Raw genomic sequence first — 14,951 nt, 5'->3', positions numbered from 1 at the left:
TTGGTACAATCCCTCAATTCCCATATTCAACTATAACAAAGCAACAGCATGTATCAGTGAAATAATCAACACATTTTACCCCTGCCCCCTCTTCCTCGGTTATTTCCATTGCTTTGCATATTAAACTGTAAACTCCTTCAGGCAGAGAACTGCCATATCACTCCAGCAAAGTGTTATGCACACTGATGGCATGTGCATACACACACACACACACACACACACAATAAGCCTGCAACGTACGTAGGGGTTATGTTCCAGGGATCACACGTATAGTCAAAACACACTGGGTTCAATAGCAGGTGAGATTGCCAAAGTTCTTTTTCCTCGACAACCACCCCCCTTAAAAAAAAAAATTACCAGGTGCAGAAAGCTGAATGTGCACAAGTTAAATGAGTGCAAGTTGAGGACTTACTGTACAAAATAAGCTTTGTTGTGATTTTCATTCTTCTAAGCTTTTTTTTCCATAGAGGCCATGAATTCCACAGACTGCATGTTGTGCAAAGAACAATTAATTTCTTAGGTCTTAAATCTGCTACTAATTGATTTCAGTGGGTTCAGGGTGTTCTGCATGGGTCTCCTCCTCCCTATTTTATCCTCACAACTACTCTCTGAAGGAAGTGAGGGTGAGAAACAGTGAGGAGTCCAAGGTCACTCTGTGAGCTTCATAGCTGAGTGGGGATTTGAATTGGGTCTTCAAAGTCCTGGTCCAACACTCTAACCACATTACTTTGTTTGCATGGAGAAAGCACAACCCAGGCTAGGTTAAGAACTCTTAATTGCCTGTGATTTTAGTTTAATCCCGAAGTGCTGAAGTACTCCATCTTGCTTAAGATGTTCAATCCCCTTGATAGCCTTTTTTGTAATAGTCCTATCTTGCAAGTTTGGAATTGCATACAAAATTTGCATCTAATGCCGTTTAATTGCCATAGAAATATGATTGGGAGACTGTATTAAAGATACCTATAATAAAATAAATGAAATGCTTCCTACTGAGTCGCCTACTAGCTATAATAGGCTTATGTATTCTCTATATGTTATGAGTCAATTCTTCCTCCCACCAGATCTAAAATTTAGTTTATATGCCTTGAAACAATCTTGAGACTTGCACTTTGGAAAGTGTTTATGTAAATTTAATATGTATCTGAAATAAGCCACTGGGAAAGAGGTTTAATTAAGCCAGTGAACATAAATGGGATCCCAAAGATGGTTACATTATGAAGTGGAAGAAGACAGGATTAAGAACAGAGGGAAATGCCCTTGGTGGGTGGTCTTTTTCTATACAATTGAGAGTGCTTCTGTTCCATTATCTAGCATAAAGAACAGAGGGCACACAATGATAACTGGAACATCAGGACTGGGAAAATATATCCAGTTATTTAAATGTTTAGGGGCCAAGATCAAATTTAGCTACAGCTGAAAATATTTTCTAACCATTTAGACCACTTTTCCAGTCAAAAGAGCTAAATTCACTCAGTGCAAGCTGCAAATAAAAACGTTTTAAATGTGTTGTAAAGTGCATTACACAAATGTGACAATAGGTGGTGATGTTATGCTATGGAAAATTCAATATATATATTTTTTCAAAACTTTTTTTTAAAAAACATTTTCATATTGTTTTTATATGTGTCTAGATTCCACCTGTGTTCCACTTATACCCTTGCAACTGCATTTAGAACAGTAGCCTCCACTAATTAATCAACTAAAAAGGCTTTGATCATCAGCCTTTTAACCCATTAATCTACTTTGTTTAAAAAAATCAAAACCTTGACACAGAAGCCTTTTAGAAATATTGAAATATTTTTGAAATATTGAAGGAATTAATAAATTTAATAAGCAAATGCTTAGCTTCCATTGTAAGAGGGAGTGCCCATTTTTGATATTTCCCCCCTTCCCTATTATAGTGACACACCAACTTATCCTCAAAAACAGAACAAAAATGTGCCTCCAACTCATCACCTCACTATTTAAACAGCTACAGTTTGAGATGGTTCATGAGAGGACTGTACCAAGAACCTGTAACACATAAACAGGAAACATTTTTGTCAACTCTAAACACTGGGAAACACTGACCTGAGAGCGTTCCAATGGGAGAACAGCCTTTACCAAAGGTGTCGTGGGCTTTGTACACGCTTGAACTCAGGACAAAAGGGAGAAACGTGCTAAGAGGAAGGCACGCTTGGCAAACCCTCACCATGATCAACTCCCGCCCGGAAACCTACGTCCCCACTGTGGAAGGACGTGTGGATCCAGAATTGGCCTCCACAGTCACTTACAGACTCAGTTAATACCGTGTTCATGGAAGACAATCTTACACGGCTACGAGGGATCGCCAAAGTAGATGACAACCGAGGAAACGCAACTCACTTTTTGAAACAACTTAGACAAGTTCCTGTGACAAATTTCTGTCAGACTAGGAGTGAGAAACCTGCGGCTTCCCAGATACTGAAGGAAAACTGGCCATGCTGGCTGGGGCTGATGGGATCCAAAATATCTGGAAGGCCACAGATTTCCCGCCCCTATATTAGACAATGCTTCAAATAATATATTCAGATGATGAGTTACATCAGGCAACCCCAAACTGCGGCTCTCCAGATGTTTCGGCCTACAGCTCCCATGATCCCTAGCCTAGCTAACAGGACCAGTGGGCAGGGATGATGGGAACTGTAGTCCAAAACATCTGGAGGGTCGAAGTTTGGGGATGCCTGAGTTAGATGCTCTGTGGTCTGTGGAGCCGTCTTGCTATTTTATTTCTGGCCAGCAATATCTGATAGCGAAAGTCGCGGGTCTTGAAATTTTAATTGCAAAATGGCTCACAGCTGTGTTGCTTCCTCCAACATTTCAAGCTCTCTTTCTCCTGCTTTTTTTTTCTGGGCTGGGGCTGGTATTCGTAGAGGAGCAAGAATCAGAGCATCTTGTGTGTGTGTGTTGGCACCCATACAAAAAATTCCAGTGTAAACAATCTGGTCCTATTGACCTTGGGAGCGCACACAGCATCCATCAATCGCAGCTGAATTGCAAATGCAGTGAATAACGATGAAATAGAGACAGCTGTCTTATAGCCCTCCAACATTTAACTTCCTGACCGGAGCTTGTAAAAACCCTCTCCTCATAGATCAGCAAGGCTTATTATGCAGTCTGCTGGTTACGTTAAAATAAAAATAGCCACTCCCTGCTATAAATCTGCACTTTATAACAAGGAAAGAATCCAATGATGTTAACGTAAGCCAGAATTTTTCAAGATAAATTGCCCGTTCTTTTGGGAGGATTGAGATTGGGGGTGGGGGAGGAAGAGATATCCCCACCAAATAAAATAAAATCTAGGAAACAATGAAACACTTTCTGCCCCAGGTGACACAACAATCCCTGAACAGCATTAGATTCTCTTCTAAAAAACAAACACAGCATGCCATGGAAAAGGGCTGGGTTTCAATGGGAGAGCAAATGCTTTGCAAGCAGAAAATCCTAGGTTCAATCCCTGGCATCTTCCCAGAAAAGCTGTCAAGACGGACAGTACTGAGTGAGATGGACCAATGGACAAACCCTGTAGAAAGCTGCTTCCAACACAGGTAAAGGTACAGGACCCCTGGATGGTTAAGTCCAGTCAAATTCGACTATGGGGTGCAGCACTCATCTCTGCTTTCAGGCCGAGGAAGCCGGCGTTTGTCCACAGACAACTTTTCCAGGTCATGTGGCCAGCATGGCTAAACCGCTTCTGGAGCAATGGAACACCTTGACGAGTGCCAGAGCGCATGGAAACGCCGTTTACCTTTCCGCCCGCAGCGGTACCTATTTATCCCTTTATCTCCGTCACCCCCTTTCTCCGTTTTTCTCCTTCCTACACACATGAAAGGGTGTCAGGCTCTCCAGGTTACTCACCCCTAACTTAGCTGACAAGCAGATTCCTATCTGGGGTGGGACTGTTCTTTAGGTATCTTGGTCTTAAACCACTTTAAAAGCTTTCAAAATAACGAACAGCACTTTGAAGAAAGCCTGGGAACAGCTAGACTTGAAGCAAGAAGTATAATTTGCTTTTAGGTCACGTATACATGTTTTGTTTCAGGCACCATCTCAGAAAAGGCATTATTCTTTTGTGTGTGGGCTGAGGGGGGGGGGTGCAAGGGGAGAGACAATGTGTATGAGAGAAAAAGAAGATTAAGTGCCTTTCTTAATATAGCTCTTTAAAATCTACAGTTTTAATAAGATATTATGTTAGTTTATTTTTAATCTGCTGCCCAATTAATCAGAGATATCTTTTTAGCTCATTAAAGGATTTGCCAATAATTACATTCACTGTATCTGAATGCTGCTTCTCTGTAAAGATTACAATGAAAGCAGTCTAATAGATTAAAAAATTAAACATTACAGGCACACAAAAAAAACCCACCACATATCTCATTAGCAGAAGTTTGTAAATTCACTTGGCAAGAAAGGCTCCAGGTGACTATGAAGGGGGAGGTTTTCAAACGCCAAGGTGGGTTTTCTCCTTTAAATGACTAACACAGGTATGTGAGAGCAGGTGAGTTATAATTTTTTTTATGGACTACTAATTTTGGTAGATTTATTTGCAAGTTTACTTTAGGGCCTTGCAAGTAACAAGCTGTTATTTTTAACATCTGAGTAAGCAATCCATTTGACATGGAGATACTGCAAATATCTGAACCATCTTTGATTCACTCATTGTTTTTATTTGATGTTTTGATCATAATAAAGTATTTTTCCAAGTTTGATAATTTCATCTCTCTTCCATAGTTGCACATAACCCAAACTCCCTCTTGTAATAAACAGATATAACTTAACTTCTTACAAGACAGAAAAGATGAGAACAGGTTATTAGCTTCGTGTTAAATTAAACGTTGAGGAGATCAAGTGCACTCACCATGGCTTTGCAGAACTTAACTACATGGATAATTGGAGGAATGAACAGGCGAGATTTGTAAAATCACAAAATGGTAGTTAAACCTACCAGGCTCTCCATTTTAGTTCTCCTTAGAAAACCATGCTCCCATACAACATTTAACTATGAGCAGTCCTCCATAAAGCTGTCAGTCTTTCAAAGGGTGGTGAATAGTTTTCCTTTATTTTTTATAAAGGGAAATGTTTCAAAAAGGTGCTCAACCAAGTTTAAAAGCCTTCATTAAAGTGCTAAGTAGATATTAACAACCTAACCATACTCCCTTGCATAGCAGAACACAGAATCTCGTGCTAGGCAAAGCCTGGAGTTCCTGATGGGATTTATCCTGCACAACTGGCACTGTTACAGGTGCCACATAATACCTGTAATAAACCAACCTATTATTGTGGTGCCATCAACACTTTGGAACTCCCTGCCTATTGATATAAGGCAGACGCCTTCACTGTATTCTTTTCGGGGCCTGCTAAAAACATTTTTGTTTAGACAAGCCCATAGGTGCCAAGTTCCGGATTGAAAAAGTGTCTGCCTGGCTGTGCACTTGTGGCACAAACCCTTGCTTTATTTTGCTATGACTGCTGAGCCAAACTCCCCACACATGGTTTGGCCCCATAGTTATACTACAGTAGCCACTACCCTAATCAACAAGTCCAGCATTTCAAGGAAAAGATCACCTGGCAAATGAAACGCAACACCAGGAAACAAGCATATCCAATTAACAGCACTGTGCCCTATTAAGGAGGGATTAAAAAGGGATAATGGCTAATAAGACTTATTCACAACTTAATTACCAGCAGATGGGTAAGGAAACTTAGCAAGCAATACACATAAATCCTTAGTAGAAGGACGCTGTGCTCCACCCAGAGAGCTAAGAAAAACAGAAGTGACACAAAGTCCCTATATCCTGTTCGCATTTGAAAGTTGCCATTTAGTGACACAACCTAGGGGAAGTTGCTTTACTCATCTTTGCAGGATAGGACCCTAGGTGCAGTGGCAGTCTTTGGGCTCTCAAATTTCAGAGGCACCCTATGCAACTCTAAAATTTGGCAGCCCCTGGCCTCTGGGCTCCACAGCATTGTTGTGGCGCCCCCTGCAGCACGGCACCCAGTGCGGCTGAACCAGTTGCGCTACCCTTAAAGCGCAACCTGCTAAATGGTCCTCACCCAGAATACCACATTCACTTGAAAACCAGGTATGCTGGTGAAACTGCACTGGGACATGTTGGCTCCCCTGCAAAACAGAGGGGAGAAAGGAAACGAAGTTATGCTGTGTAGGAGAGCCACAATTCAGTGGTAGAACCCTTGCCTGGCATCTCCAGGTACCAAGGCTTAGGTAGGAGGCAATGGGAGAGACCTCTGCCTATGACCCTAGACAGCCACTGCCAGTCAGAATAGACCTGAATGACCTAAGAGCAGGTTTCTCCAACCAGGCACCCTTGAGACTTCCTTCATCCCTGATTAACCATGGGGGATAAATCAGTCTGGCTCACATTTTAATGCAAATCTAATTGGCACTTCTCAAACCAACACACAAACCAAAATGAAGCTCCTCTTCAAAATTAGCACCTCTTCAAATTTTGCATTGCAGTTTCGAGAACAATAAATGTGCACAAAAAGCATATTATTAGGGGTAATCGCACACAAAATTTCCTACATTGGTGAAAATGACGTACAAAAACGCATTATATTGCTTGCAAAAATGTGTGTGTTTGGCAAAATGCTATACAAAAATGTGTATTTTAGATTAAATGCACAAGAAAATGTATATGAATTTTTATTCGGACTTTTAAACAAAACTGTAAACTGGTGCAAAAGTGAGGAGAGCTAAACTTAAGACTGGAAAAATGGGAAACAGAGAGAAAGCATAGTTGAAAAGATTCATCCCTCCCCAAACCATTGAGCCATGCTGCCTGGGGATGAGGAGAGTTGGGAGTCCACCAACATCAGGCTGCCGAAGACTGGGCCAAATGAACAAAGGGCATGGTATGGGGAAGGTTCACACAAGCCTATGTTCACCTGCTATTCTGATCAAAGCAGCTGGGTGCATTTCCAAGTTCCAAACATTTGTTTGAATATACTGTAGTACCTTAGCACAGCCCTCACAACTTTGCTCAAGACAGAAAGGCCGTTGTGCTGCTGTTCTTCAGGCGATGCCGGATGGCAGGAGTTCCATGTCCCCTTGTGAGCCACGCGGTGCTTCCCGTTTTCCCTGTTGGATGACGGAAATTGCAATGAAGCGTGTAGGGAAGCTGAAGGAGGCCGAGGAATCTTCTGGTGCACCCCTCCGTTTTTCCTAATTGAGAGAGGAATTGAAGCTTTTTATTAACCTGGAGGTTTCCATGTACACCGAGAGGGAGCCACCTACAGCATTAATTTTGTTCCACCTGTGTGAAAAGCGGTGTTAGAATGATCCCACACCCAATATCATTTCTCAGACGGCATGACAAGAGTGCTCCTCTGCGTCATTCTCTATGGCTGAAAATGAATCGCAGAAAGGCATCAAATACATGAACATTCCCCACACCTGGGATAAATAATTGGCAGTTCTATGAAACAGGCTTGTGTTCAATGTCAGTGCTACTAACGAGTGTCCATTAATTCCAGTGGGTCTGAGTGGAGCTTAGCTGACCACAACCCAGCTTTTTTTTAAAAAAAAAAAAACTTTAATTCACTTTAATATAAATTTACAAATGTGTATGTATACAATTATATACTTTATGATTCGCTGTAGCTTGTACATTTGCTGCTGCTCTAATGGCTTGATGCCTGTTGCAGCTGTTGGTGCTGTTTCCATTATCGATCTTAAGTGTTGTTATCAGTGTAACTAGGTTATTTTATTCGGATGGAGAAATCCATCTCAATAAAGAGCGCCAGAGAAGATGTATAGACATAAATACCGAGCACTATAAACTGCAGCACACACGCTGGATAACGTTAGCGCGGATATAAAGTTGTGCCACACCTGGGCCACACAGCCTAATTCCTGGAAGCTCTACAATCCAGATGTGGCAGCTATATAATGTTATTGAAGCAATAAAACACAATAGTTAGCATCTGTCAATGCAGGGAGCCCATCTAGGAAAGCAGTTGAAGGAAAGAAAGATTTTCACTGAACAGTCCTAAATACATATCAGATAACCAAGTTCTAAGGTTTTTAGGGATGATTCTGTCCAAATGGAAACGCTGTGAAAACTAGCTAATATTTTCCTCCAGGTAGTTTGGGACAGCATAAATGGTTTTCCCACCCACCCACCCAAAACCTTTATTCTCACAACAACCTAGTGAGGTAGGTTTGGCAGTGAGACAGTGACTGACCAAGGTGACTCAGTAACTATGTGTGGTTAAGTGGGGATTTGAACCCAAATTTATTTGGACCCAGTTCAACACTAACCATTTCTCTATTTCCTTCCCCCATCCTGTGTTGTTCTAGGGCAGGCATCCCCAAACTTTGGCCTTCCAGGTGTTTTGGACTACAATTCCCATCATCCCTGACCACTGGTCCTCTTAGCCAGGGATCATGGGAGTTGTAGGCCAAAACATCTGGAGGGCCGCAGTTTGGGGATGCCTGTTCTAGGGGTTCTCTCGACATCCCCTAGAACCAGCTGGGGAGGGACATGGGGGGAGTGCACAAAGGGAGAAAGGGGGAAGCCCCATTGCACTGATGGAAGCACTTGCCTCATATCTCAAGTTTTACAAATACTAGAAACTTCCTGTTTTTTAAAAAAATGAAACCTGGGAATCTGGAAATTGTGGCTGATCCAGCGGGGGCAACTGCCCCATGTCACCCCACTGTGGACACCCATGTACTGAATGCATTTATGAGCAGGTACATTTTGTGTGCTTCTATGCAAGATAGATATAGCCAAAACACTTAAACTTGCAAGTTATGTTTACTTACATTCTGGGTCTATTTTGAGAAAGCAAGAAGCCATCATACACCAGGCAAACACCAAACACGGTGATCCCAGTTTCCTTCACCAGCATTGCACAGGTCCCAAGAAATAAACTAAGCAGCAAAAAGGAAAGGGAGGCAGTGGGGGGGAAATGTTCCCCAACATAAAGCTGATCCACACTCCTGCAAGGCAGAATGGAAATGGGAGAAATTACTTCAAAAAGCAAAACAGCAAATGCATTTTGCTTCCTATTTGTCCATTAAGCAGATTTCATTCCCTTAAGTTATAAAACCCCCTCCCTAGTACACTGTTAATAAACAAGACTGTCTGCATCAGCAAAGCTGAAAAACAACAACGTGCTTCTGTTAAATAAGCAGAGCGGTAAGGCAAAAAGAAGAATGGGCAAAAAAGGAGGCGACGACATATGGTTCTTTATAGAGTTACACAGACAGCATGCACATCTCTTTCTCCCCCCAAGGAGCATACAATCAACAACAGACAATAGGTGGGGAGAATATGGGCAAATGCAATCACACATTGGGCAAATGCAACTACACAATAACCGCACTGTATTGTGTAATTACATTTGCCCGTGTATTTCCCTCTCCACTACCATTGTACAGGCGCGATCCATCCCATTTTTCATGAGAAACTAGCCTGTTTCCCTTTTCAGTGTTTTACTTTGCCCCCCTCTCAAAAAAAATTCCTATGGATCCCCATGAATTGGTGCCTACCCAAGATATACCTGGGTGCCAGACAGTTGTGTACATGTGAGCTAGGAATTGCTCTCCAGCCCAATCCTTCCTGTTGTTGGAATACAGGTACATACAATTAAGGCCACTTGAGCTTCCAAACTGTATTTGGTCCAAAAAAGGAAGCAGGGGGATATTCATTCTTGGGAACTGAGCACCTTCGCCTGACCTAAAGTTAAAGTACAACCAGTAGGAGCAGTGGGGGTGTGGCTTGTATGTCCAGTCCCATGCCCCTCTGCATAGTATGACTACATATGTTATTTGAATACATGAATAAGGCCACAGTCATACCTCGGTTTAAGTACGCTTCAGTTTGAGTACTTTCAGTTAAAGTACTCTGTGGACCCATCTGGAACGGATTAATCCACTTTCCATTACTTTCAATGGGAAAGTTCGCTTCAGGTTAAGTACGCTTCAGGTTAAGTACGGACTTCCGGAACCAATTACACTCATACTTCGGGTTAAGTACGCTTCAGGTTGAGTACTCCGCGGACCCGTCTGCAACGGATTAATCCACTTTCCATTACTTTCAATGGGAAAGTTCGCTTCAGGTTAAGTACAGACTTCTGGAACCAATTGTGTACAGTGGTACCTCGGTTTATGAACACAATTGGTTCTGGAAGTCTGTTCATAAACTGAAGCGTTCATAAACTGAAGCGAACTTTCCCATTGAAAGTAATGGAAAGTGGATTAATCCGTTCCAGACAGTCCGCGGAGTACTTAAACTGAAGCGTTCATAAACTGAAGCAAACTTTCCCATTGAAAGTAATGGAAAGTGGATTAATCTGTTCCAGACAGGTCCGCGGAGTACTTAAACTGAAATGTTCATAAACTGAAGCATGGGTGTAATTGGTTCCGGAAGTCTGTTCATAAACTGAAGCGTTCATAAACTGAAGCGAACTTTCCCATTGAAAGTAATGGAAAATGAATTAATCCGTTCCAGATGGGTCCGCGGCGTTCATAAACCGAAAATTCATAAACCGAGGTGTTCATAAACCGAGGTTCCACTGTACTTAAACCGAGGTACCACTGTATTTAGCCTCATATCTCATGTTCCACAAGTGATAGAAACTTGGGGGATCCAAAGAGTATGGTTCATCAAGGGGAAGTGGGAGATCACATCCCTTTTGCCCTCTCCCCTGCGGACACCTATGGGCACCACAGTTCAGTGGTGGAACACATGCTTTCCATGGAAGGTCATTAAAACATAAGAGCCTACAGCATCAGGCCACTGGCCCATCTCGTTTAGCAGCCTGTTCTTGCAGTGACCAACCAGATCCCCAAATCAGGACCTGAACACAACAGCACTCTCTCCACCTGCAGTTCCCTCTCAAGAGGTACTCAGAACAGTGGAGGTATAACAGAGCCATCAGGGTCCATGTTTAAGGCTTCAATCCACAGCATCCAGTACTGGGAGATATCTCTGTCTGAGAACCTAAATAGTTTCTGCCAGTTCAGAGGGGATAATACTGGGCAAGAGGGACAAACTGTCTGACTTGATTTAATAAGGTAGATTTCTACGTCCCAGTATAATCTTTATTGCCATTTCCTATACTTAACCTAAATTGGTTGTCACTACAAATGCCGAACTGGCAGGTCCGTGGGGCTTTCATCATAGAGATGTTAAGGGTAAAACGATGCCCCTATTTGCATTCAGATAAATTCATGGCCTATGACAGCTTTTCAATTCCATATCAGAAATCTAGCGTGTCCCTGTAGCCTTTCCTTAGGGAGCCCCCACCCAGTGGAAGCATTTCCTGACGGGAATAGCATATAAACTGACCACCACTAACTTTATTCCAATGACATTTCCTGGAACAAAGGACAATAAGAGTTTGCAACAGCTTATTTCATTTATAGAAACTTCTGTGGTCTATTTAGGATGGAGTTAGCAATGTGAACATCTAGGGGTGATCAGAAACAGAGTGTGGGATTTAATACTAAACTCTTCCAATTGTTTCATTTGCACAAGCATTGCAGCTTGCCAGATGGAGCAATTCCCCCTCTCCTCCTCCGCCTGCTATTCTGGGGGTTCTCCCAACCCCACCAGAGCCAATTTTTTGGGGGGAGCATAAGGAGAAACACCCATTATGCTAGTCCTTCCACTGCTGGGGCCGGTTAGGTGAATCCCACCCTATATGTTTAAGTTATTAGTAAAAATCAAAAGGGACCATCAACATAATGTTGCAGCGTAGACCGTCCCAGTTCAGCATTTTAGCCACAACCGCCCTATTCCAAGCATATTCTGCTCCATTCTTTCTCCACCACCATTTCCCATTCTTTTATCTCCTCCATTAGTCAGTTAACATTCTGCACTCACCAAATATGCTCAGTCTTCATTAGGCTGCCTTGAGATTTCCCAAGAACAACATAGGAAGCTGCCTTATACCAAGTCAGGCCATTTGTCCATCTAGCTTAGTATTTTCTACAATAACTAGCAGCGGCTTTCTGGGGTTTCAGGCTGGAGAAATTCTCAGCTCCACTTGGAGATGCCAAGGATTAAACCTGGGGCATTCTGCAGATGCTCTATCACTGAGGTACGGCCCTTCCATGGCAGGGAGGGAATTTCTAATAGTGTTTTGTGTTTCTGCAGACCCTGGCATTCTCCCAAACCTGCTAATCCACCCTTCTTGTACATGGGTGGTACTACTCTGGTTACATGCAGATCAGCACTCACCTCTCAACACTGGAAATAGATAGAACAATACAGGTGACATAATGAGATGGAAAGGTTTAAGGACAAAATCAGGGATCACGTAGTGAGGAAGGGAGATGACAGCACAATTCGAAGGGCTATGTAGCCAATTGGATTTGGTGACCTAATATCACCAGCAAAGGGTAAACGAAGCAAGGCTGCTTCACTGTGAAGGAACTCCTCCCTGCATTGTCAAGACAACTAGACAAGACTACCTGTCTTCTTGTACGCCCTCCCATCAGATGTCAAAGAGAAAAACAGCTACCAGATTTTTAGAAGACATCTGAAGACATTTTAGAAGACATTTTTAGAAGACAGCTATCTGATTTTTAGAAGACATCTCCCTGTTTAGGGAGGCTTTTAATGTTTAATTATTTTATTTCATTTTTCCGTTGTAAGCCGCCGTTGTAAGGCGGGGAATAAATAATAAATTATATTATTATTATTATTATTATTATTATTATTATTATTATTATTATTGTGCTACAGAGGCAGTTTTATTGCTTGTTATGCTTCCAGCACAAGGCAGCAACAGAATGAGCTTTGGCTGGTTATTTGGGCACCATGCAAACATTCCTGGTCCTGTTTCACCCCTAGTGTGGTAACAGAACCACCACTATCACAATCCAATTCCAGGAGACAGGAGACATCATTGGGCTAATCTGGAAATCCGGGGTGGGGGGTAGGGCAAAGCAGAGGTGCTACCACTGAGCTGCAGTCCCAGTCAGGGAAGGAACAACAGCTCAGCAGGAGAGCATCTGCTCTGCATGCAGAAGTTCACAGGTTCACTCCCCAAGCATCTCCAGGTAGGACTGAGATAGATGTTCTTCCTGAAATGTGAGAGTTGCTGCTAGTCAGTGCAGACAATATGGAGTTAGATGGGCCAAGGGTCTGGCTCAGTATAAGGCAACTTCCCATGTCCCTGCACTCCCTCCCCCTGCCTTCTTGCCACATTCACATGTACACCCGATTTCAGTTCATTTCTATAAATTATGAAGACAAATAGCTCACCTGTTGTGCTCGAGAGTTTTTTAAAGAGTAACCAAACGTACATCTAAATGCTCCCACCAACAGAAGACTGGCCTAGTTGCCAAGGTCTTGGAATGACATTTTGAGCCCACCGAAACCATTACTGAAGGACCCTTTGAAGCTAGTCTGAATTGTTGAAAGTGGGGACACTTTTCAAAGGATGTGAAAATGTTCAGTGAACTCATCCCCATCCAATTTCAGCTTAGCTTCTCTAAACTCTTAAGACGATGTACATTTTGCTTGAGACTTTAACAGAGTAACTGAATCCCCATCAAAGACACTGAGTCTCTCTCTATATACGCTGGAAAGATTTAGAAACTTGACCACAATTGTGTTTGATGTTAAAAGTAAAAAAGCTTTTAAAGGGGAGTAAGCACTCTGAAGCCGTTCGTCTTCATTGTTGTTAAGTGCTAGCAAACAAATAGTTTTAAGAGCATGCAAATTGTGATTCGTTGCTTACAGCAGAGATATTCTGTGAAGGATTCGCAGTAATTACAGGACTCATTTATTGAGTATGTAACACCCTTCACTTCAGTGGGATTATTAGATATTTCATCATGTAGCCAATTCAGCCACAGACTCAAGGGTCTCAGGCGAGTGGCGTGATTCAACACAACAGTTCCATGCCGATGTGGAATTTGTTTATCTAACTTGTTTAAAGCATGTGTAGCCCCACTGCCCAGCCACAAATGCTCACAAAGTGGCTTGCATACAATCAGAGGAACCAAGAACCGCAGGCATTACAATCTGAAAGACAGAGAGCAAAAGGAAAAAAAGGGTGCTAAGGGAAGAGGGGTGGGAAGGGGAACCCATTCTTAAAAAAAGTTAAATAGCAGTTCTTATAATGATTGGTTGGAATGGAAACAATTTAAGGAAAGGAGGAGCCTAGCTGAGAGTTCATCCACACTTTTGTCTGTGCCGTGATTTGTAGGCACAGTTCCAAGGAGCAGGCTCTGATTCCTGTCTCTCTCACTGCTAGAATTCCAGGCCACATCTGGCGCCTGAGTGACCCAAAGGCCTTCCCAGATTCACTGAGGCAGAAAGCTCTGTACGTGCAAAGGGATGCTTGCACAGGTCTTTCCCCACAGCTGGAATGAAGAGGGAAGTGTGCCTGTGAGAACTCTATGCATTCTTCACAGTGCTTAAGAAACACTAAATGGGGTTTTCCTCTCCCCAGGGCAGTTTCCCACACCCCCAAAATGGTACCATATAACCAAGGACAGTATTTAACATCTCTGGAAAAAGCAGGTGCTTCCCACCCTCTTCCTTTGTTTTAATTAAAGAAAAAGCAGCTCAGTGGAGGGGGATAATACAGAGCAGAGAAGCAGCAGGATAGCTTGACCCTTTCTCCTTAACAGATCCAGCTTGCTCCTCCCCAAACCCCAACCACGAAGCTCAATAAGTGACCTTGGGCCAGTCACTGCCTCTCAGCCTAACCTACCTCACAGGGTTGTTGTAGGGATTAAATGAGGAGGGGTGCACAAGCTGCTTCAAGCTCCTTGGGAGAAAAAGGTGGGACTTTTTTTTTTAAAAGAACCCCGTAAAACAAAAAGAGTCATACCTATTATAGGAGAGAAAAGCCAAAAGAAATAGTAGGCAGGCCAAGACATCTGCTCTGCCTACTATACCCGTTACCTAAGAAGGGATGGGAAAAGAGAAACATTGTTAGAATTG

At 42.6% G+C, this 14,951-nt stretch overlaps 1 protein-coding gene across 2 annotated transcripts in view; it reads right to left on the bottom strand.

Annotated features, from left to right (window-relative positions):
* TMTC1 (transmembrane O-mannosyltransferase targeting cadherins 1) overlaps positions 1 to 14,951 on the bottom strand; it is a 145,887-nt gene that overhangs the window by 110,070 nt on the left and 20,866 nt on the right. For both annotated transcript variants that reach the window (XM_060279968.2, XM_035126789.3), the window contains exons 3-5: positions 14,839 to 14,912; positions 8,807 to 8,983; positions 6,995 to 7,201 (exon numbers count right to left, since the gene is read on the bottom strand). In XM_060279968.2, the coding sequence (XP_060135951.1) occupies positions 6,995 to 7,201; positions 8,807 to 8,983; positions 14,839 to 14,912 (458 nt within the window). The remainder of the gene's footprint in view (positions 1 to 6,994; positions 7,202 to 8,806; positions 8,984 to 14,838; positions 14,913 to 14,951) is intronic.

Source organism: Zootoca vivipara, chromosome 9 (assembly GCF_965207765.1).
Source record: "Zootoca vivipara chromosome 9, rZooViv2.hap1.1, whole genome shotgun sequence".
Classification (NCBI taxonomy): Eukaryota; Metazoa; Chordata; class Lepidosauria; order Squamata; family Lacertidae; genus Zootoca; species Zootoca vivipara.
This window is presented reverse-complemented; position numbering and strand designations above follow the sequence as displayed.